Source organism: Dendrobates tinctorius, unplaced genomic scaffold (genome assembly GCF_039654945.1).
Source record: "Dendrobates tinctorius isolate UK_male_01 unplaced genomic scaffold, ASM3965494v1 ptg000155l, whole genome shotgun sequence".
NCBI classification, from domain to species: domain Eukaryota; kingdom Metazoa; phylum Chordata; class Amphibia; order Anura; family Dendrobatidae; genus Dendrobates; species Dendrobates tinctorius.
This window is the reverse complement of record NW_027361822.1, coordinates 10785309-10809878: the sequence shown is the minus strand read 5'-3', so window position 1 is coordinate 10809878 and position 24570 is coordinate 10785309. Positions and strand designations below refer to the sequence as shown.

The window sequence follows — 24570 nt, the reverse complement described above, 5'->3', positions numbered from 1 at the left end:
TATCTGCTGCCAAAGCTCCAAGCAGCAGAGTAAGGCACCCGATCAGCATCCAGCAGCAACACCACTGCTCCAGATAAGCTGAACCCCCTCTGCACCAGGTAGGTCCAGTCTTCACCAAGGTTGGTTAGCAAATGACCAGTGTTACCAACAGTGATCTGCAGCACCAGGTGGCCTTATAAAGGGAAGAGGGAGTGGCACCCGCCGGCATAATTAATCACCATGCAGTATTACCAGCAGCCACCGGGGGGAAAAACCCATCAGCAGACCAACTACAGTTGTAGTAACACCAGCGGCCACGGGGGCAAAAACTAATATTAACTCCCAATGGTCTGAAAGGAAAAAAGGTTTATATAAGAGAATCCAGACTCTGACACAGATCCAAGAATGGATCGTGACACTTGGTCAAAGTTGAAGGAAAGATGAATGCAGCATGTTATCAGCAAATACTGGAAGCAAATTTGCAATCATCAGCACGCATGCTGCGCATGGGACGTACTTGGAATTTCCTACATAACAATGATCCAGAACACAACGCCAAGTCAACCTGTCTCTGGCTACAGCAGAACAAAGTGAAGGTTCTGGTGTGGCCATCTCAGTCTCCTGACCTCAATATCATTGAGCCACTCTGGGGAGATCTCAAGCGCGCTGCTCACGTTAGACAGCCCAGGAATTTACAGGAACTGGAGGATTTTTGCCAAGAAGAGTGGGCAGCTTTACCATCTGAGAAAATAAAGAACTTCATCCACAACTACCACAAAAGACTTCAAGCTGTCATTGATGTTAGAGAGGGCAATATACGGTATTAAGAAATGGGGTGTCGGGATCCCTCAGATTACTCTTTCATCTGAAGGACCGATGTTCTTAGGTGTGAAGCATCATATGTCTCTAATTAAATCAGCTCCATCGAGAAGAACTACACAGACACCAGCTGTATAATACCACTCAGGATGCCTCCAAGACGCCTCTGGCTTATCAGTTAGGCTTCCGTCTTTTATAGTAAAGAATGTAAACATTTTACAGACATGCGCAGTACAAATGATTTTACAACTTGTTTTAGACAAAGAAAGTCATTTAGGCGAAAAAGCAGAGGTATTTGACCTTGGTTCACAAGGGAGATGTCTGAGACATCTCCTCGAAGAAAAGATAAGGTTTTAAACAAGAGAATGCAACATAGACAGAACTCAATTTAACTCCTTCAGTTCCTATCATTCCCCCCTTTGACATCTTCATTTTCCACAATCTGGAACACTGGATCCTGCAACAACAGCGGACAGTGGCTCGTTCACCAGGTACTATCCCAGGCCGACGGGTTGCCCAAGGGAGACAGGTCTTCTACCTTCTCCATCCCCCAGATACTGAAGCCACGTCTATCATTGCAAGAGTACGCTCCTTCATGCCAGAAATGAGATGTCAATCTAGGACTCAAAGGAATAATAGTTAAATTCTTGTTGTTTACAGTCAAACTTCCTTATCTATTTCTACATCTTTTCTTGCATACAGAGATACACCAAAAAACAAGTTTCATTATTGCCCTGGGGAAATAAATTGGAATACTCCCAGGACGTGTTATGCAACCTTCTTTCTAGCAGTATTGGTTTGAAGGCATCAGTAGAGTGGGAAGTTACATTAAAACTAACTTGTAGGCCATACATTGGAATTTGCCCCAGGTAGGTTAATCGAGTTCTATTCCTGGGTACCCAAGCCCCCCTTTATATGCCAGATATTGAAGGTATGTATTACTTCCTGAAAGATTACCCTGCCACCAAGGGTATCCTACCCATCCCACAATAGGTATACCAACAGTTGTGTTCCATAACTTCACATTATTTGTGGCATTATTAGCAAGTGTATCAGAACAACTGGTCCAGGCAAATAATTCCTCGGGTGGCATAGGAATAACAAGGAACGGAATACTAGTGGCTGATACTGGTGAATGTGTGCAGATCCAGCAAATGATTTGACCAATCATTCAGTAATTTTTCATGATGTTGTATAAACTTATTATTCAAGGACATTGGAGAATTTAGATTGTCCCACGCAGCTACCATTATTACAGATAATGCAACAAAACCAAACCAAAACATTATGCACTCTTATGCTTTGTTAATTCCTGTGGCTAGTTTGCAATGCGATGCGTGGATCCAGGTTGGTCGTCCTTCCAACTTAACAGAAGTAGGCGTTGTTAGGAGTACTTGGTAAGGTCCTTGATATCGGGGTTCAAGGGTCTTTCTGGAGTGTTTCTTGACATATACGTAATCACCAGGTTGTAGACAGTGATTCCTTCCACACTATCTGGATCTGGAATGGAAGAGAAAACTAGAGAATGCATTTGAGTTAAATGCTTTTGCAACTGGATTACATAACTTGTCAAATTATCCACATTGAGTGTTAAGACCTGTGGGTAGTACAACGCTGTGTTCGGTGGTCTTCCAAACAGTATCTCGAAGGGTGACAGTTTAGTTTTCCCCGTGGGTGTGTACCTTACTGAGAATAATGCTAATGGGAGACACTCTGGCCATGGTCTATGGGTCTGCTCCATGGTTTTCTGTATTTTCAATTTCAGTGTCCCGTTCATTCTTTCTACCTTCCCTGAACTCTGTGGGTGGTAGGGTGTATGAAATGCCTGTTCTACACCTATCATTTGCATGACATTTTGCATTACCTCAGCAGTAAAGTGTGTACCTCTGTCTGATTCAATTGTTTCAGGGACACCGAATCGTGGTACTAGTTCCATCACCAGTTTCTTTGCAGTGGCTCGAGCTGTAGCCGTTTTCACCGGGTAGGCCTCTGGCCATCCAGAGAAGAGATCTACACATACTAGGATATTTGCATACACTCCTACCTTGGTAGCTGTATGTCGTCAATCTGCCATCTCTGAAACGGGTAGAGAGGCCTAGGTGTCGCTTTCTTAGGGACTTTTACTGTTTTACCTGGGTTGTGCTGTGCACAGATGAGGCATGATTGTACAAGTTTCGCGGCTGCGTAACTGAAACCAGGAGCGATCCAGAAGGCATCTACCATGGCACACATGTGACTTTTTGAGGTGTGATTGGGGCCATGTGCTGCTTGCGCCATGATTGGGAACAGGGACTTTGGTGGGCACATTTTATCCTTATTCTCCCATACTCCATTTGAGTTCAGCTCAACTCCCAGTCTCCCCCGGTGTACCTTCTCTGTTTGGGCAGCCTTTTGCTGGAGGGATTTCAGGACATCTAGACCCAATGTGGCTGGAATACGCTGACTCCCCGCCACCGTCCACTGCTCTCTCTAGGCCGCCTTGTGCTATTTTAGCAGCCTCGTTCGCCCTTCTATTGCCCTCTACCTCCACGGAGTCACCTTTGTGTGTGCTTTTACCTTGACAATGCCAACCTGGACTGGTAACATCAATGCCTCCATCAATTGTTTCACCAGCTCTGCATTTTTAATGGGCTTCGAATCTGTGAAAATATTAGCGACTTTACCTGCAGCGGCTCTACACGCCTCAGTGAGTGCCTTCAACTCTGCCTCCTGCGCCGACATGTGAGGAGAGAGTGGTTCCGCTCGGATTACCTCATGTGAGGATACTACTGCATATCCAGTGTAGAATCGTCCATCCTGGTGGTATCTGGGGCCATCTACAAAAAAGAAACTCAAAGTCTGCATTAGAAACAGGTTTTTCATGAATGTGTGCAAACCCAACTGTCTCCTGACTCATCAGTTCTATGCAGACATGTTCATGCGTCATGTCAAAGTATCCTTCCTCACTTGCCAATACGGTCACCAATTCCCCCTTTTCTGAATCCACAGGCAGGAGGGTGGCTGGATTCAGAACATTACATCTTTTGAGGAGTGACATACTCAGGAATTAGTAGAGCACACTCAAGTCGGAGCTGTCTGGCCATAGACAGATGTTTTGGTTGAACTTGTAGGAGTATGGCATGGATGTCATGTGGGGAATAGATTGTCAAAAGAAACGTCAGTGTCATCTCACATGCCTTCCCTATTACGTCTCCACTTTTTTCCTTGTGCTCCAGCATACATGACAGGTCGTTTTATTGTCCTTGTTTGCTCAATTTCTTTAGCTACCTTAAGGAGGTCTTTCGGATCTACATGTCTCCATTCAGGTCTGGCTGTCTGTACTGCGTCTCGTAAGTCTTTGTTCATACCGTCAATGAATGCATCCACCAGTATTCTAACATCAAGTGGGTTTATGCAAATGTACCCCATGTCTGCCCATTTCAGCTGTAACCGTCCAAGGTACATCTCTACTCTCTCTCCTCTTTGCTGTGTCACATTAGTCAGGAGTACAGACTGCTCTGATTGTTCCACTGCAGCCCATTGTCTTAGTGACTCACAGTACGTCTCCCCAGATCGTGCAGATTTATCATCCATGCCCCAAGCCTGATTCTTTGTCACATCTGTGTGTCTTAATTATATGATCTAGTGCGTCACCTGCCTTTAAACTCACCAACCTCTCTAGGTCTGCCCAGGTACACTTATATGTCTGCTGTACTTCCTTTATGTGTCTGTAAAACGGGAATGGTTGGTCTTCAGGGGCAGGCAGCTGCTTCAGCAAAGCTAGCTGGTCAGAGGGGCTCCAGGGATAATACACCTGCATCTTTCTTATTCTAGTCACACTTCTAGGTCCTGATGGGGTTGGCCGTCTGATGTCTACTGTCAGCTTACTCCTCAAGGGCCAATGTCCCTACTACCCACTATCCACACTATTATGTCAGCTTCTTATGATCTTGTCTGGATAGGATTTAGTGCAATTCTCTTAGGTCAGTAGCACAGGTCACACAAGTAGCTATTCAGTCTGGGTTTGTCTGAGTCTGACCACAGTGTTTACAAGTCCATCTGTTTTGTCTGGGTCTCTGGTTACACTTTGTCAATCAAACATTCATAATACACCTTCCATACTGCTGCACATTCTCAAGCATCATTTATTCACTTGCTATTTTCTTCCCTTGTCTGTGCCTTTTTGTACATCCAAACATTCACACTCTGGTATTTTTGCCTTTTTCAATATTTGTCCCACTTGTTTTACTGCTTCCTTCCTTCTCTGTCTCTTGTAATTTGACACAATTTGCTATACAAATCAATCACACAACTAGAAGCAGGTTCAAACACATTAATGACCAAGCAATCACTTACAATTCCCTTCTAAATTAGGCACCATATCTTACTTTTAACTTCCAATCTTCAATTAAGTACTGTTGCTTTAAAATGCACAAATCTTTCAGCGTGTACCTTACGGATAGAATTACAGAGAATTTTGAGCACAGCTCACACTCAGCAGAGATAAGAGCGAAGGGAGAAGAAAAACTACGCAGCTCCATCCTAAACTCCTCCCGTCAGAATGCAGCGTCGTCCTTCACAGAATTCTGTAGTTCTTTAGACTTATCAAAATCAATTTCTACAAAGAAACTCAAAATCACGGGATTTCACTGTAAGGGCAGATAACTGTATAATGAGATTAACCATGCCTTGCCCTTTTTCTGGCCAAATGCATTCAGGAAACTTTACAATGTAATGCCACATATAACACGAACTATATCATTACTCAATTCATTCAGTCTCAGATGTAGATTTGAAATATCTATAACGCATCTGTCCGGGATTCCACCACAACTAGAAAGGTCACAAATCTCTTGACACAAAAATGATGTGTGATGATTCATTCATACGTGCTCATTCACTGATTTTTTTTTATTTTTTTTTACTCAATTACTCATCTCTCATCTTATTCAGAGGTTCTCATAGACATATATACAAGGATTCACACAGCCTGCCTATCTTGCACTTTGGATTTGATTAATACTTTTTCCAGGTTCTTTGCTGCACTACTTCCATATCTATCCTCAATTATATCACATAACCGATTTCCTTCTTCAGGTATCTTTCCCTGACTGTTCCCCATCTTATCTTTTATTCTTATCCTGTCTCTCTTGTTGTCTTCCTGTTAGTCCCCTGCCTTAGGTGGTGTATTGGGTAAGCTCAAGACTAGGCTCTACTATACCTCGTTACCTTCTTCCTAAGGTGCTAACAGGCTAAATGGAGTGTCTGTTCCTCGGTGTACTACGTGTTTCGTGTACTTATATGCTATGTAGCATCCGAACAGAAATACTCCCACAACACACAGGATTGTAAATAAAGTATCCATCTACTGGGGTTCTTCAGTCATATCCTGTCACAGGCTCATTTCACGGTCCTGTGCTCATTCGGTCACACTCTTATCTGTCACAAGGTTTATTCGTAAAGGGTGTTGATTTAAGCTTAGGCGGTGACCTCCCCAAAAGGACGCTGTCACATGACCCAGTTAGGCAATATCACCACTCTTTGAACGAATACCTACTGTGCAGCTTATTTGTCTACTTTCCACAACCTTTCAAATCAAAGTAGCCATTCAACAACCTCCTCTATTCCTAGTGCGGAACAGTCTATTGTGAAAAACTTGTCCGTCCGGGCTGCGCAGTATGAACTGTTCACCCAGCCTTATATTCCATAATGTCAGACCTCTCCCATTTTGATTTGCATCAGCTCTTTTTCTAAAAATAGCTGTGCACACACAGAACCTACAGTAACCTCTCATTCGAGCAGAAATTACATATGCGTGTCACACCCGATTTCCTCAGAGTTCTTATATGGACCTGATTTTACGGCCCCCTCCTCTACTAGATTCCCCTTTATACGGACCTTAGTTATAATGATAGATTATGAAGAGCAGAGAAGAGAAAAATTGATCTCTTACCTGGCCAGGTGTTTAGGTCTGCTGTTCACAATTTCATCAGTAACTGGAGTGGTCTGTTGATCGGGTAGTCTTGGAGAGGTGCCTATATCAGGTCCCTGTTCGGGCGCCAGGAAACTGTCGGGATCCCTCAGATTACTCTTTCATCTGAAGGACCGATGTTCTTAGGTGTGAAGCATCATATGTCTCTAATTAAATCAGCTCCATCGAGAAGAACTACACAGACACCAGCTGTATAATACCACTCAGGATGCCTCCAAGACGCCTCTGGCTTATCAGTTAGGCTTCCGTCTTTTATAGTAAAGAATGTAAACATTTTACAGACATGCGCAGTACAAATGATTTTACAACTTGTTTTAGACAAAGAAAGTCATTTAGGCGAAAAAGCAGAGGTATTTGACCTTGGTTCACAAGGGAGATGTCTGAGACATCTCCTCGAAGAAAAGATAAGGTTTTAAACAAGAGAATGCAACATAGACAGAACTCAATTTAACTCCTTCAGTTCCTATCAGGGGTATGTAAACTTTTGATCAGGGTAATTTGGATATTTTGGGTTGTCATTATGAATTAACAAGAGAAAATACAGTGGTTTGACAATAAATGGCTTCACCCAACCACTAACCATGAGTGCAGAAAAAGTTTTGGTGTTATCATTCATATTCTCTGAAAAAGGCCAAGAAAGCAAAAATTCTGCTGGGGTATGTAAGCTTTTAAACACAATCTCTTTTTGGGGGGTACTTGCTTGCTTCAATTTCCTGGCTCCTTTGAGATGTATGCATAAAACTCAGATGCCATACAGAATCTTGGTGAGAAATAAGTTCAACCATACGGATTTTACCCGCTCCGCACACATACAGCTCCACTCAGTACACATTGTACACACACACACGGCTCTGCTCCATTCACATCGCACACACGGCTCCGCTCCGTATACGTCATACACACACGGCTCCGCTCTGTATACATCATACACACCCGGCTCCGCTCCGTTCGCCTCGTACACACGCGGCTTCGCTTCGTAGACCTCATACACACGTGGCTCCGCTCCGTACTCCTTGTACACATGCGGCTCCGCTACGTACACCTCGTACACATGCGGCTCAAGCTCTCATACACGTCATACACATGCGGCTCCGCTCCGTACACCTCGTACACACAATGCTCCGCTCTGTACACCTCGCACACACACGGCTCCGCTCCGTACACCTCGTACACACGGCTCTGCTCCGTACACCCAGTACACACACAGCTCCGCTCCGTACACCTCGTACACACGGCTCCGCTCCGTACACCTCGTACGCACGCGGCTCCGCTCCGTACACCTCGTACACACGCGGCTCCGCTCCGTACACCTCGTACACACACACGGCTCCGCTCCGTACACCTCGTACACACACGGCTCCTCTCAGTACACCTCGTACACACACGGCTCCCTCCGTACACCTCGTACACACACGGCTCCGCTCCGTACACCTCGTACACACATGGCTCCGCTCCGTACACCTCGTACACACACGGCTCCGCTCCGTACACACACGGCTCCGCTCCGTACACCTCGTACACACACGGCTCTGCTCCGTACACCTCGTACACACACGGCTCCGCTCCGTACACCTCGTACACACACACGGCTCCTCTCCGTACACCTCGTACACACGCGGCTCCGCTCCTTACACCTCGTACACACGCGGCTCCCCTCCGTACACCTCGTACACACACACGGCTCCTCTCCGTACACCTCGTACACACACGGCTCCGCTCCGTACACCTCGTACACACACACGGCTCCTCTCCGTACACCTCGTACACACGCGGCTCCGCTCCGTACACCTCGTACACACACGCGGCTACGCTCCGTACACCTCGTACACACACGCGGCTACGCTCCGTACACCTCGTACACACGCGGCTCCCCTCCGTACACCTCGCACACACACGGCTCCGCTCTGTACACCTCGTACACACACGCGGCTCCGCTCCGTACACCTCGTACACACACGGCTCCGCTCCGTACACCTCGTACACACGCGGCTCCGCTCCGTACACCTCGTACACACACAGCTCCGCTCCGTACACCTCGTACACACACGGCTCCGCTCCGTACACCTCATACACACGCGGCTCCGCTCCGTACACCTCGTACACACACAGCTCCGCTCCGTACACCTCGTACACACACGGCTCCGCTCCGTACACCTCATACACACGCGGCTCCGCTCCGTACACCTCGTACACACACGGCTCTGCTACATCCCCCCTGTAAACCCCTCCTGACCCCACACAGAAACTTCCCCTCATCCAGCACCATGACAACCAGCACAGCAGAGTCCTGCATACACTGAGGCCCCTGATCATGTGACCCCTGACTCCTCCCCTCCTGTGACCTCATTACAGGTCCTGTGCGCACAGAGCAGCCATATATGTGGAGTGCGGCTCTGCCGGTGGAGGTAAGTACTGGAGATTCCCCATTACTGGGCTGCACAGGGAGCAGTAACCCCTCCATTCCCGGAGATAGCGCCCCCTGCAGGTGGAGGTAGGTGCTGGAGATTCCCCATTACTGGGCTGCACAGGGGGCAGTAACCCCTCCATTCCCAGAGATAGCTCCCCCTGCAGGTGGAGGTAGGTGCTGGAGATTCCCCATTACTGGGCTGCACAGGGGGCAGTAACCCCTCCATTCCCGGAGATAGCGCCCCCTGCAGGTGGAGGTAGGTGCTGGAGATTCCCCATTACTGGGCTGCACAGGGGGCAGTAACCCCTCCATTCCTAGAGATAGCTCCCCCTGCAGGTGGAGGTAGGTGCTGGAGATTCCCCATTACTGGGCTGCACAGAGGGCAGTAACCCCTACATTCCCGGAGATAGCGCCCCCTGCCATGTGTATATGGACAGTAATAGAGCGCTGGCTGGGCTCATGTTTACAGGGGAGGGCGCTCTGGTTTGGGGACAGTTGACGCTTTCTCTCAGAGCTCCTCTTACATTCCTTGAACGACTCTGATAAAATGAAAGCTGGAATATTATTATTTTGGGGAATTCTAGTCAGATGATTATAATGGTGAAGTGTGAAATAAGCCTTTATACTTTTCTACTAGATGGAGGCATGATGCTATCGCATCGGGAGGGCGGTAATGTCACGATGGGGGGCAGGCTTTGCAGCATTGAGAATCTCTCCCCCCATGTGCTCACCCACCTATCCACTCTCTCTTTCCCCATGTGCTGACTTCTCCCGTCTATGCTCTCTTCTGTCTTCCCCATGTGCTGTCCCCCTTGTCTGCTGTCTCTCTCCTTCCTGTGCTGTGTTCTCCCCTCATGTGCTGTCCCGTTTGAACTGTCTCCCCCCCCCTGTGCTCTGTCTCTCTCACTCCTGTGTCTGACTGTGTACAGAATATACCACAGCTCCTGGGCAGGGGAGGAAGCAATTAAGACAATACTGACATTACAGCAGGAGATCGCAGAGGATACATTTTATGAGGTAAAATATTGTTTAAAAACAGTCAGTGAAATATTTTACCTCACAAAATGAATCCTCTGTGATCCCCTGCTGTAATGTCAGTATTGTCTTTTGCTTCCTCCCCTGCCCAGGAGCTGTGGTATGCTCCGTGCACGGTCAGACACAGACAAGTTTTAAAATAAACTTTCGTTCGTGGGAAAACCCCTTTAGGCTGCGTGCACACGCTGCGGATTCCGCTGCGTTTCCGCAGCGGTTTTGGCCGCTGCGGACACGCAGCAGTTTTAGCAGCTGTGTACAGTACCATTCATTTGAATGGGAAAAAAACGCTGTGCCGACGCTGCGGAAAAAACCGCGCGGATTTGCTGCGGTTTTGAATCCGCAGAAAGAATTGCATGTCAATTCTTTCTGCGGAAACCGCTGCGGGTTCCTATCTCCACCATTGTGGAGATAGTGAATCCGCAGGACCAAACCGCAGGCAAAACCGCAGATAATCCGCAGGTCTTTGGACCTGCGGATTATCTGCGGTTTTTGCAAAATCCGTGCGGATTAATCCGCAGCGGATTCCGCAGCGTGTGCACGTACCCTTAATGTGACCGACTTCCTCTGCCTGTAGACATGTTGCGCATCTGCCGCCGGGATCAGCCGAATAATTCATTGTGCCTGCGTGGAATTCGTGCAGTGTTTCTATGGTGGTACCGCGCAAGAGGCTGTGTGTGACTGACTGTGTTTGAGTGTGTGTGTTGTGCATACGGCGTATAGAGTGTGTGTGTGTGTGGTGCGACGGTGTTCCCCTGGTGGTACCGCACAATAGGTTGGTACCAGCAGCCGTTTCCATATTGAGACACCCATCACTTGAGTGTCCCAAAATGGCGGTCAGTGAACTTCATCCGCTTGGAATTCTGGGATACGGTGACATCTGGACAGAACAGGAAATGAAAACATTACAAGGCAATTATATAGATAGGGAGGTGGTGGAGAATTATGTCATCCACTCTGGGATATTACTTGATCTTCTAGATCAGGGGTCCCCAACCACCGGTCCGCGGCCCATGACTGGGCCGCTGGGGTTCTTTTGTCGGTCCGCGGCACTGCCGCAGACCAGCACTAAACACTGACATTGTTCTCTGCGGCGGCTCAGAGAACACTGCAGGTGCCTGCCCTGGTGGTTCATTATCACTAGGCGGGACGTGTGTACGCGCACGCAGCGTTCATCATCTGAAGGCTGTGACGCATGTGTGTGGCTGCAGCCGGGAACGCGCTGACCCCGTTATGTGTCAGCGCTGTCTGTAGGCAGGGAGCAAGCCCTCTGCTTTCCCGCCCATGACCATAGTAACACTGCAGCCGTGGCCCGACTGAAGCAGCAGGGAATGAAGAGAGGTATTTTTTTTTTGTATATATGTATCTGTGTGTGTATGTGTGTTTATCTGTGTGTGCATCTGTGCATTATGTGTATGTAGGTATGTCTGTGCATGTGTGTGTGTGTGTATTTGTGTATGTGTGTTTATCTGTGTGTATCTGCATGTATGTGTGTGTGTATTTATGTGTGTTTATCTGTGTATGTGTATCTGTGTGTGTGTGTTTATGTATGTGTGTGTGTGTGTGTGTGTGTGTGTGTATATATATATATATACATTCCAAAGACATACTGTTGTGAGTTCATTTTCCCCTTCACCATTGAGGTCTGATGAACTCCCTCTTCTGGTGAAGGAAGGTAGTGAGGCTGAATACCAAGCACCTGAGCAGGATGATGATGACTGGGTGACGGTAATTGCTGACTGGATATAAGGCAGCCGTCGCCCTTCTGCCTTGCTGGTGATTTCTCTGAGGGATTCTAGGAGACCAGTCTGATTCCTGCTTCTCAAAAGCTAAGTTTTCTGCTCTGCTTTTTGCATTTGTGTTTTGGTTTTGTTTTGCCTTGTTTTTCTGGATTTCTGCCATTCCCTGCTGGGGTGAGCTGAATTCCTTTTTGCTCTGTCTTCAGAAAATACCTGAGTACTGATTTAGTCTTTTTGAAGCCTAGCGTCTTCAGGGCTTTTTTCCCGATCAGTCTGTTGGCTCATGTTTTGATAGGGTTGTTATGGATTGCAGACAGCAGCTTTTCTATCCTGTCCTATTTAGTTAGCTTGGGCCCCATCATTTGCTCAGCCTATCTTTCTATCTGTGTTATTGTTTTTTCATCTTGCTTCACCGTCATTATATGTTGGGGGCTGCCTATTGCTTTGGGGTCTGCTCTGGGGCACTTTAGATTTCCCTTTCTGTCTTTAGGCTATTTAGTTCTCCGGCTGTGATCAAGGGGTCTAGGGCACCGTAGGAACACCCCACGGCTACTGCTAGTTGTTGTTGATAGGTTCAGGGGTCTGCAATCCGATAGCTGCCAACTTCTCTGGTTTTCTGGACTTAGCTAGCATTTCTGTTTTTGCCTCCTACGGTGACTCATTCATAACAGAATCACCAGCCATACCGCAGATCCTAGGGTACTCAATAGCAGGAAAGAATTGTAAAAAAAAAAAAAAAAGTGTGTATATTTTTTCCTCTATATCTCTGAGGCCGTAGGGGGAATTTTTTTCTCTCAATGGAGATAAAGCAATTGTTTGATCGTGTGGAGCAGCTCACTGCGGAAGTGCGGGGAATTTCCGCCTACCTTGCTCATTCACATGCTGCTGAACCAAAGACTCCTACACCTGATGTGTTTTTTGGGGATCGGTCTAAATTTTTGAATTTCAAAAATAATTGTAAATTATTTTTTGCCTTGAAGCCTAACTCGTCAGGGAGCTCCGCGCAGCAGGTTAAAATTATCATCTCTTTGCTGCGTGGCGATCCCCAGGATTGGGCGTTTTCTTTGAAACCAGATGATCCTATTCTGACTAATGTGAACGCATTTTTTCAAGCCTTGGGGTTGTTGTATGACGAACCTAATGCTTTTTATCAGGCTGAAAGGACCCTGTTGGCATTGAGCCAGGGTCGAGATTCTGCAGAATTGTACTGTCAAAAATTCCGAAAGTGGGCGGTCCTTACTACCTGGAATGATAATGCCTTGGTAGCTCTCTTTCGGAAGGGTTTGTCAGAAGCCGTAAAAGATACTATGGTGTGATTTCCTGTTCCCCCTGGTCTTGACGATTCTATATCATTAGCCATTCAGGTTGATCGGCGTTTACGTGAACGCAGGACTGCACGAGAGGTGTTGCCACCTGTTGAACAAGTGTCTGAACCTATGCAATGTGATAGAGTTTTGTCCAGGGAGCAACGTCAGGAGTTCAGAAGGCGTAATAAGCTGTGTTTTTTTGTGGAGATGCCTCGCATATTATTTCTGTCTGTCCTAAACGAAAGAAACGTTTTGCACACACGTTTTCTGTGGGTGGTTTTCAACCTAAGTTTCTTCTGGCAATTACTCTGATCTGCTCCCTGTCCACATTTTCCGCCAAGGCTTTTGTGGATTCGGGAGCAGCCCTGAACCTAATGGACTTGGATTTTACTAAACGTTGTGGATTTCCTACGACACCTCTGCGGACGCCTATCCCTTTGAGGGGGATTGATGCTACCCCTTTGGCGAAAAATAAACCTCAGTTTTGGACCCAGGTGGTAATGCGGGTCACCCCAGACCATCAAGAAAATTGCAGATTTTTGGTGTTGCATAATTTGCATGATACCATTGTTCTGGGGTTTCCCTGGTTGCAAATAATTCATAATCCAGTTTTGGATTGAAAATCTGTGTCTGTGGTGAGTTGGGTTGTCGGTGTGCCCTTAGTGAGGCTCCGTTTTTTTCCACCTCTCCTCAGTCGCATGATGTTCCTGACTATTTGGCGGACTTTTATGATGTATTTAGTGAGAATGAGTCTGCGTCTTTGCCTCCTCATAGGAGTTATGACTGTGCAATTGAACTGAGCCCGTGGTGTAAATTTCCCAAGGGTCGGCTCTTCAATTTATCTGTACCCGAGCACGAGGCTATGCGATCCTATATTAAGGAGGTGTTGGAGAAGGGTCATATTAGACCATCCTCTTCACCCTTAGGTGCTGGGTTTTTTTTCGTGGCCAAAAAGGATGGTTCATTAAGGCCTTGTATTGATTATCGTGCCCTCAACAAAATTATTATTACATATCAGTATCCGTTACCCCTGATTTCGGATCTATTCTCCAGAGTTAAAGGTGCTTGCTGGTTAACCAAGCTTGACCTCAGGGGGCGTATAATCTTATCCGCATTAAGCATGGGGATGAATGGAAGACGGCGTTTAATACTCCGGAGGGACATTTTGAGTACCTGGTGATGCCTTTTGGGCTCACTAATGCCCCTTCTGTCTTCCAGTGCTTCATGAACGACATTTTCCGAGACTTTGTGGATAAATTTTTGATTATCTATCTGGATGATATTTTGATCTTCTCCAAGGATTGGGATTCTCATGTGGAACATGTTCGGACTGTGTTCCGGATCTTGAGGGAGAATTCCTTGTATGTCAAAGGATCGAAATGCCTTTTTGGGGTACAGAGGATTTCATTTTTGGGATTTATTTTGTCTCCGTCAACTATTGAAATGGACCCGGCCAAGGTACAGGCCATTTATGATTGGGTTCAGCCCACTTCTTTGAAGGCCCTCCAGAAGTTTTTGGGTTTTGCTAATTTTTATCGGAAATTTATAGCAAAATTTTCTAGTATTGCCAAGCCATTGACTGATCTGACTAAGAAGGGTGCTGATGTGTTGAATTGGTCTCCGGAGGCTGTTTCTTCCTTTCAGGAGCTGAAGCGAAGATTCACTTCTGCCCTGGTTTTGCGGCAACCTGATGTCTCACTCCCGTTCCAGGTAGAGGTGGACGCTTTTGAGATTGGTGCAGGAGCTGTTTTGTCCCAAAAGGATCCTGTAACATCTAAAATGAATCCCTGTGCTTTCTTTTCCCGAAAGTTCTCCCCACCTGAACGTAACTATGATGTGGGGGATCGGGAACTGTTGGCCATGAAAAGGGCATTTGAAGAGTGGAGACATTTGTTGGAGGGAGCTAAACATCAAGTCGTGGTCCTCACTGACCACAAGAATTTGATTTACCTGGAGTCGGCCAAACGCTTGAACCCTAGAAAGGCTAGGTGGGCCTTGTTTTTTACACGTTTTGATTTTGTGGTCTCTTTTCTTCCTGGCACTAAGAATGTCAAGGCTGACGCTCTCTCTAGGAGCTTCTTTGCTGATTCTCCTGTGGTGATCAAGCCTGCTACCATCTTAGGCGAAGGGGTAGTTCTTTCTGCCATCTCGCCCGATTTGAGATGTGTTTTGGAAGAGTTCCAGGAGGACAAACCTGAGCGTTGTCCCAGTGGAAAGTTGTATGTTCCTGACCAGTGGAAGAAGAGAGTGATGTCTGAAGTTCATTGCTCTGCATTGGCTGGTCATCCAGGTATTTTTGGTGCTAGAGATCTGGTGAGTCGGTCTTTTTGGTGGCCCGCCTTGTCTCGTGATGTCAGGAATTTTGTGCAGTCCTGTGGGACTTGCTCCCGGTCTAAACCTTGTTCTCGCTCTAGTGGGTTGTTGATGCCTTTGCCGGTCCCCAGGAGGCCATGGACCCATATTTCAATGGATTTTATCTCTTATATGCCTGTCTCTCAGAGAATGACTGTTATTTGGGTGATTTGTGATAGATTCTCTAAGATGGTCCATCTTGTACCACTCCCTAAGTTGCCATCTTCCTCTGAGTTGGTGCCCTTGTTTTTGCAACAGGTGGTTCGCTTGCACGGGATTCCTGAGAACATTGCATCTGACAGAGGAGTTCAGTTTGTGTCTAGATTTTGGAGGACTTTCTGTTCCAAGCTGGGAATTCAGTTGTCCTTCTCCTCTGCGTTTCACCCTCAGACCAATGGGCAGACGGAGAGAACAAACCAGAGTTTGGAGTCGTATTTGAGATGTTTTATTTCTGCCGATCAGGATGATTGGGTTTCATTTTTGCCCTTGGCCGAATTTGCTTTAAATAATAGAGCTAGTTCTGCCACTTTGATGTCACCTTTTTTATGTAACTTTGGGTTTCACCCTCGATTTTCTTCAGGGCAGGTGGAGCCTTCTGCCTGCCCAGGTGTTGACACTGTGGTGGAGAGAATGCACCAGATCTGGGACCAAGTAGTGGATAAGTTGTCTCTCTCCCAGGAAAAGGCCCAGCGGTTTTCCAACCGGCGTAGGACCGTTGGTCCCCAGTTTAAGGTGGGTGATATGGTTTGGTTGTCATAAAAAATATCGCTATGAAGGTGGCTTCTCCTAAGTTTAAGCCTAGATTTATTGGACCTTACAAGATTTTGGAGATTATTAATCCGGTCTCTTTTCGGTTGGCTCTTCCTGTCACATTTAAAATTCATAATGTGTTTCATAAGTCCTTGTTGAAGAGGTTTGTTGAACCAGTAGTTCCTGGGGTGGCACCTCCTGATTACCAAACACCTGGGCAGCTAGATGATAACTGGGTGGCTGGAATTGAGGACTGGATATAAGGCTGCCGACGCCCTTCTTCCTGGCTGGTGATTTTCCTGCTGGATTCTTGGAGACCAGTCTGATTCCTGCATCTCAAAGCTAAGTTTTTCTGCTCTGCTTTGTACTCTTCAGTTTTGTTTTTATTTGCCTTGTTTTTTGGGAGTTCTGCCATCCCCGGCCGGGGGTGAGCTGAATTCCATTTTTGTCTCTGATCTGTTGATCTTTTGCTCTGTCTTCAGAATATACCTGAGTGCTGATATAGTCTTTTGAAGCCTTGCGACTTCAGGGCCTGTTTTTCCTATCAGTCGGTTGGCTCATTTTGATAGGGTTTTTGCGGATGGCAGACAGCAGCTTTCCTGTCCTGTCCTGTGTAGTTAGCTTGGGCCCCATCATTTGCTCAACCTATCTTTCTATCTGTGTTAGTATTTTCATCTTGCTTCACCGTCATTATATGTTGGGGGCTGCCTATTGCTTTGGGGTCTGCTCTGGGGCAGTTTTGTTTTTCCCTTTTCTGTCTTTAGGCTATGTAGCTCTCCGGCTGTGATCGAGGGGTCTAGGGCGCTGTAGGAACCCCCCACGGCTACTGCTGGTTGTTGTGGATAGGTTCAGGGGTCTGCAATCCGATAGCTGCCAACCTCTCTGGTTTTTCTGGACTTAGCTGGTATTTTGTTTTTTCCTCCTTCGGTGACTCATCATAACAGGGATCTGTTGAAGCATTCCAGAGTTATTACCTCATAAAAAGACAGTGGTCAGAATTTTTAAAATTGGCCAGGTCAGAAAGGTGAAAACAGGCTGGGTCGCGAAGGGGTTAAAACGGTTTTCCAGCCAGATGACTTTTTCTTACGATATCGATGACCTATCCTATCTGTGGTGGCCCAACACGCTGCATCTCCTCAAATAAGGTAATGTTATCTCTTAAATAGGCGCTGATCGGTATTACCCAGCAGGCAAGGTTCACACTAGTGTCTGAGATTTCAAACTGAACAGCAAAAAACAGTCCTTCTTGGTGTTTGCCATTATAACGGGAAAAAGAGAAGCATGCTGTATTACTTTTTCCTTTCATCCATGACCACCTGAGAGGGGATTTGCTAATCCAGGACAGGAAGTCCACTGATATGAAATGGTGGCACCTTTCCCCAGCATCATTTGGTTTGGGAGGCCTCTAGATGAAGGAGCGGTTGAATAAAGACCCAGGCCTGACCCGGTTGCTGGAAAAACAGCTGATTTGCTTGTGGCACCAGTGTGTCAGGTCCTAGAAGTGCCTCCGCAGATCATGAAGGCTGGTGCCGGTGTGTGAGCGGCCAATACTTTGGTCCTGATCTTCGACTGTCGTGCCAGCTCGGGTCTGTGCATGCGCACGGCGCACCACAAGATGTCCTGATGACAAGCATTCTAAGTGATGTGAACCAGAAATGTTCATTTCAAGTCGAGGCAGGGAGAAAGCTGTGCGGGAAACACATTTAAAAATGAGAGCAGACCGTGGTAAGAGTGTTCATGCTGCGGCTGTCCCCAGTGTACTACATGGAGGAACAGAAGCAGCGAAGCGGACTCAGCAGTTTACAGTCACATAAGCAGCAGGAAAAGCGAAAGTAAGTGAAGCCAGAGGTCCAGAGACTTCAGAAAAGAACAGCCCTGTGATCTCGTCCAGCCTCTGAATCCAGTACCCTTGAGTAACAACGGGTGGTGAGTAGGGATGAGCGAATAGCTTCAGATAAGTCACACGGCTGTGTGACATTCACAACATATGATTGAAAAGAGCCTGCTTGTTGGGCTCTCCATGCATGTTGTGACTGTCACACAGCCGCGACACATGCAGCTGCGGCGCCGATCAGCTGATTATCGGGAGCGCTCCATATATCCGGGTTCCCAGTGCAGTTATTCGGTAAACATTATAGCTAGTTGGACAAGGACTTATCCGAAACTATTCGCTCATCCCTAGTGATGTAATCTTTGGGAAAGTTCACTTTTGTTATTTGTCTAATAGGAAAGGCCTAGGAAAGTTAATGCAAAGCGTAAAAATAGAGTGTACACTTTGCAAATTCCCATTACCAACCAACTGGCAGAAAAAGCTCTGTGCATTATGTATCCTGAAAACGATTTGCGAAGAAGCCCCTGATTTTTCAATTAATCTGAAGTCAGTCATTAAGGTAGAGGTTAAGGACTGCTTCAAATCACTTGTGCAAGAAAATGCAAAAAAAGGAAAAAAGAGACTTGTACAGATATCGTCTGATTCAGATGAATTCCTTACATCAGAGGGTGATTTCGATTCAGGCTCCTCCTCCTCTTCCTAGTTTGAGAATGACGCATTGGCTAGACCATACTTCCATCCTGAAGACACACGCAGGCTGATTAAGCAGCAGTAACGACAACTATGGGGATAATGAAGGCTAAAACCAATAAGTCACTAGAAAATGTTCTGTTTGGTGGGCTGGAACAGAGGAAAAAGCATTCATTTTTTGTGCATGAGAAAATTCAGAAGTTCATTATAAAGAAGAGTGGAAAAAACCAGATAGGAAAGGCTCACTGCACTCATCCTTGATGAGCTACATTATGAGATGAGATTCCAAAAAATAGATATTGTGGTAACCAAATCATCTAAAAAAACTACCTTAACTTTTAGAAGACCTGGGTATTCTGAAGGTCCAGCTGGATACGAAGGCAGACATTTATTTGAGAAGTACCTGGGAAGCGTCAGTGGGCGCTCTGAGACCTGCCATAGAAGGCACTTGTACAGTGAGATCCATGATGTTCTGGTTGCAGCAATTGGAAGATCAGCTAAAAGATGAGATTCTTAGGGAGAAAATTCTGGCTAATCTGCCCTTAGTACAGGGGTTAGCAGCCTTTCTGGCAGACACCTCAGGGGACTCAGTGAAACTAGCGTTGATATCGGCAGGTCTCTGTAATGCGGCTAGTAGAGCGTTATAGTTGAAGTGCTGGCTAGGAGATGTACAGTCAAAAACTAAGCTATGCGCCATCTCTTGTGAAGGAGAGTTCCTCTTTGGTCAGGGCTTTGAGGAGGTCCTTTTGGAAAAAAGGTATAGCAGAAGGAAACCTCCTAGGAACCAAGCAAATTAGGAAGAGGAGAAATCCAGGCTTCATGTTTGGGGTTGGGGTGGGAGAGAAAATCCTCCCATTGACACCAACACCCAGGAAGGGGGAAAGCTTTCTGTCTTTCTCACAGTCTGGAAAAAAATTTCATCAAGTGGCTGGATATTAGGGATAATACACAACGGCCTGAACCTGGAAGGAAAGAAGCACAAAGTAATTGCTTTTAATTTACTCAGCAGTGAACAGACTGGTTATGACTCTAAGGTTGGGGTCACGCTTGCAACTGCAATGTGAGAGACTCGCGCAAATCTCTCACCTCAATACAGAGCACTGCCACCTGCACTTGGGACTGGAGTGTGCAGCTGCATGTATGTCTATGAAGCTGAACGCTCCTGTCCCGAGTGCCGTCGGCAGTGCCGGGTATTAAGGCAAGAGACTCGCACGAGTTTCTCACATTGCAGTTGCAAGTGTGACCCCAGCCTAAGGAGGGTAATGGTCCCAACTCCATATTTGGTAACTACAGTTTAGTGGTGTTGAGGGGACAAGAGCGGCTAGGAGGGTGTTTAGAAGGAAGCATAAATCTTTCTTTGATAACAGCAGACTCGGTTATGGTGGCTAAGCATAAAAAAGTCTGTCAGTACGGTGATCTGCTGTGAATACACTTAGTATGAACTGCGGTCACCTCATCACTGGCATTTTCCCACGGTCCAGAGGTCACTGCAGTTCAGGCTGTGAGGGAGCGCAGACTCAGTGACGTCACTGAGGCTGCACTCGCAGCATCTCTTTTTTACCAGTGGTTTTCAGCCAGGGTGGTCGCATCTTTGCACCATCCAGGTTGAAAACTGTATATCCCCCAGATATGGATTACTGCGTGGGACACAACGACGGACAAGTATGGTATATTGTTGGTTTATTTTACTTTTATTACAGGAGATCGAGGGCTTCGCAGGAATTAGGTGAGGTCTGTGTCTTTATTTCAATTAAAGGATTTTTTTACTGGGTGTCTGTGTTTTATTTACAATTTGACTATGGGGTTAGTAATAGGGGCATATTATTGGCGCTTCTCCATTACTAATCTCGGGGCTTGATGTCACAAAGGTGACATCAACCTCCCCCAACTATTATCCCACTTGCCACCTCTGCAGAGCAAGTGGGAAGAGCAAAGCTAAGTGCCAGAATTGGCAAGTCTTAGAAATGTGCCTTTTCTGGGGCGACTGAAAGCTGATGTTTTTAGCCAGGGGGACCAGTATCCATAGCTCCTTCCTAGGCTATTAATATCGGCCTGCAGCTGTCTGCATAGCCTTGCTGGCTATTAATTATAGGGGGACCCCATTTCATTTTTTGGGGGGTCCCTCATTTTAATAGCCAGTAAAGACTAAGTATACAGAAGTGATTTGTTATTAATAGCCCAGGAAGCTCCATGGGTATTACCCCCTTCCCAGGCTATAAACATCTGCCCCCAGTTTTCGGCTTTCCCTCTGCTGGTTACAAAAAATGTGCAGAAGCCCAAGCCATTTTTTTCCGAAAAATAATCTTTAATTCAACACATGTACAGTAAGCTGCACACACACTGTACTAATTGTATATGTCACTGACATGATATATCTACCTATTCTGTATGTATTTACTGTATGTAATCCATATATTCTATTCTGTTGGCTCCTGCTGTGATTTTACACTACCGCGGCTGCTGAATTACCAGCTTTTCTTCTATTTCTCTATGCAATATAAATACATATGTGTGTGTGTGTTTTACTGACGTGTGTGTGTGTGTGTGTATATATATATATATATATATATATATATATATATCTCTATTCTATCTATTCGATTTTAACCCCTTCCTGACATCTGACGTACTATCCCGTCCATGGGACACGGGCCCCTATGACCGGGGATGGGATAGTACATCATCGTGATCAGCGGCGCTCACGTGTGGAGAGCCGCTGATTGTGACCGGATGTCAGCTGATTATCACAGCTTACACCCAGCACTATGTGTCAGGGGTGGTCACGGACCGTCCCTGGCATCTTAACCCCTGGCACACTGCGATCAAACACAGTCGCAGTGTACCGGGGTTTAGGGAAGCATCGGCAGGGAGGGGGCTCCCTCCGTGCTTCCCTGAGACCCCCGCAGCAGCGCAATGTGCAGTGCTGCTGTGGGGGCCTCCTTCCCTTCAGGTCCCCGGATCCAATATGTCGGCGGGGACCTTCGGGGGCTTGCAGGGAGGTGGCTTCCTCACTGCCTGCAGAGCGCAGGCATGAGGAAGCCTTGTGCAGCGCCTGTCAGATCGCTGATCTGTCACAATAACGAGCGATCAAAAAGATGGATATAAATAACCATGGTACCGCTGAAAACGTCATCTTGTCCCGCAAAAAAATGAGCCACCATACAGCGTCATCAGCGAAAAAATAAGTTATAGCTCGCAGAATAAAGCGATGCAATTATTTTTTATATAAAATTGTTTTCATTGCATAAAAGCGGCAAAGCATAAAACAATGACGTAAATGAAGTATCTCTGTAATCGTACTGACCCGAAGAATAAAACCACTTTATCAATTTTACCACACGCGGAACGGTGTAAACGCACCCCCCAAAAGAAATTCATGAAATGCTGGTTTTTGTTCATTCTGCGTCCCAAAAATCGGAATAAAAAGCGATCAAAAAATGTCACGTACCAATAAAACCGTCAACTCGTCCAGCAAAAAATAAGACCTCACATGACTCGGTGGGTCAAAATATGGAAAAATTATAGCTCTCAAAATGTGGTGATGCAAAAACTATTTTTACAATAGAAAGCGTCTTTTAGCGTATGACAGCTGCCAAACATAAAAACCCGCCATAAATAGTAAATCAAACCCCCCTTTATCACCTCCTTAGTTAGGAAAAAAATAATAAAATTTTAAAAAAAAATGTATTTATTTCCATTAGGGTTAGGGCTACGGTTAGGGCTGAGATTAGGGTTAGGGGTGTGTTGGGGTTAGGGTTGAAGTTAGAATTGGGGTGTTTCCACTGTTTGGGCACATCAGGTGCTCTCCAAACGCAACATGGCGTCTGATCTCAATTCCAGCCAATTCTGCATTGAAAAAGTCAAATGGTGCTCCTTCCCTTCCAAGCTCTGCCATGCGCCCAAACAGTGTTTTACTCCCACATATGGGGTATCAGCCTACTCAGGACAAATTGCAAAACAACTTTTGGGGTCCAATTTCTCCTGTTACCCTTAGAAAATAAAAAATTGGGGGCAAAAATATCATTTTTGTGGAAAAAAATATGATTTTTTTATTTTCGCGCCCGGGTGTTATAAACTTCTGTGAAGCACTTGGGGTTCAAAGTGCTCACCACACATCTAGATAAGCTCTGTGGGGGGTCTAGTTTCCAAAATGGGGTCACTTGTGGGGAGTTTCAACAGTTTAGACACATCAGAGGCTCTCCAAACGCGACATGACACCCGCAGACCATTCCATCAAAGTCTGCATTCCAAAATGTCACTACTTCCCTTCCGATCCCCGACGTGTGCCCATACAGTAGTTTTCTCCCACATATGGGGTATCAGCGTACTCAGGACAAATTAGACAACATCTTTTGGGGTCCAATTTCTCCTGTTACCCTTGAGAAAATGAAAAAAAATTGGGGACTAAAAGATCATGTTTGTGGAAAAAATACGATTTTTTTATTTTCATGCCCGGGCGTTATAAACTTCTGTGAAGCCCTTGGGGGTTCAAAGTGCTCACCACACATCTAGATAAGTTCCTTGGGGGGGACTATTTTCAAAAATGGTGTCATTTGTAGGGGGTTTCCACTGTCTTGGCACATCAGGGGCTTTCCAAACGGGACATGGCGTCCGATCTCAATTCCAGCCATAAAAGTCAAATGGCGCTGCTTCCTTTCCGAGCTCTGCCATGCGCCCAAATAGTGGTTTACCCCCACATACGGGGTATCAGCGTACTCGGGACAAATTGCACAATAACTTTTGGGGTTCTGTTACCCTTGCAAAAATAAAAATTGAGGGTGAAAAGATCATTTTTCTGGAAAAAATATGATTTTTTAATTGTACGGCTGAACGTTATAAACATCTGTGAAGCCCTTGTGGTTTCAAAGTTCTCACCACATATCTAACTAAGTTCCTTGGGGGGTCTAGTTTCCAAAATGGTGTCAATTGTGGGGGGGTTCCACTATTTAGGCACATCAGTGGCTCTCCTAACGTGACATGGCGTCCGATCTGAATTCCAGCCAATTTTGCATTGAAAAAGTCAAACGGGGCTCCTTCCCTTCTGAGCTCTGCCATGCGCCGAAACAGTGGTTCCCCCCCCACATATCAGGTATCAGCGTACTCAGGGAAATTGCACAATAACTTTTGCAGTCCAATTTCTCCTGTTACCCTTGGTAAAATAAAAAAAATTGGACCTGAAGTAATTTTTTTGTGAAAAAAAGTTAAATGTTCATTTTTTTTTAAACATTAAAAAAAATTCCTGTGAAGCACCTGAAGGGTTAATAAACTTCTTGAATGTGGTTTTGAGCACCTTGATGGGTGCAGTTTTTAAAATGGTGTCACTTTTGGGTATATTCTATCATATAGACCCCTCAAAGTGACTTCAAATGTGATGTGGTCCGTAAAAATAAAATGGTTTTGCAAAAATGAGAAATCGATGGTCAACTTTTAACCCTTATAACTTCCTAACAAAAAAAATGTTGGTTCCAAAATTGTGCGGATGTAAAGTAAACATATGTGAAATGTTATTTATTAAGTTTCTTGTGTGCCGTATCTCCGTGATTTAAGGGCTTAAAAACTCAAAGTTGGAAATTTGTGAAATTTTCAAAATTTTCACCAAATTTCCGTTTTTTTTCACAAATAAACGCAAGTTATATGAATTAATTTTACCACTAACATGAAGTACAATATGTCACGAGAAAACAATGTCAGAA

General features: G+C 45.9%; 1 protein-coding gene across 3 annotated transcripts in view; it reads left to right on the top strand.

The window, feature by feature from the left end:
- Nucleotides 1-9073: 9073 nt before the first annotated feature.
- LOC141051085 (uncharacterized) overlaps nt 9074-24570 on the top strand; it is a 41883-nt gene continuing 26386 nt past the window's right edge. The window contains exon 1 of one of the 3 annotated variants that reach the window (XM_073547944.1): nt 9074-9174. In XM_073547944.1, coding sequence (XP_073404045.1) covers nt 9148-9174 — 27 coding nt within the window. In that variant the 5' untranslated portion in view covers nt 9074-9147. The other 2 variants (XM_073547945.1, XM_073547946.1) reach the window with 2 other exon arrangements.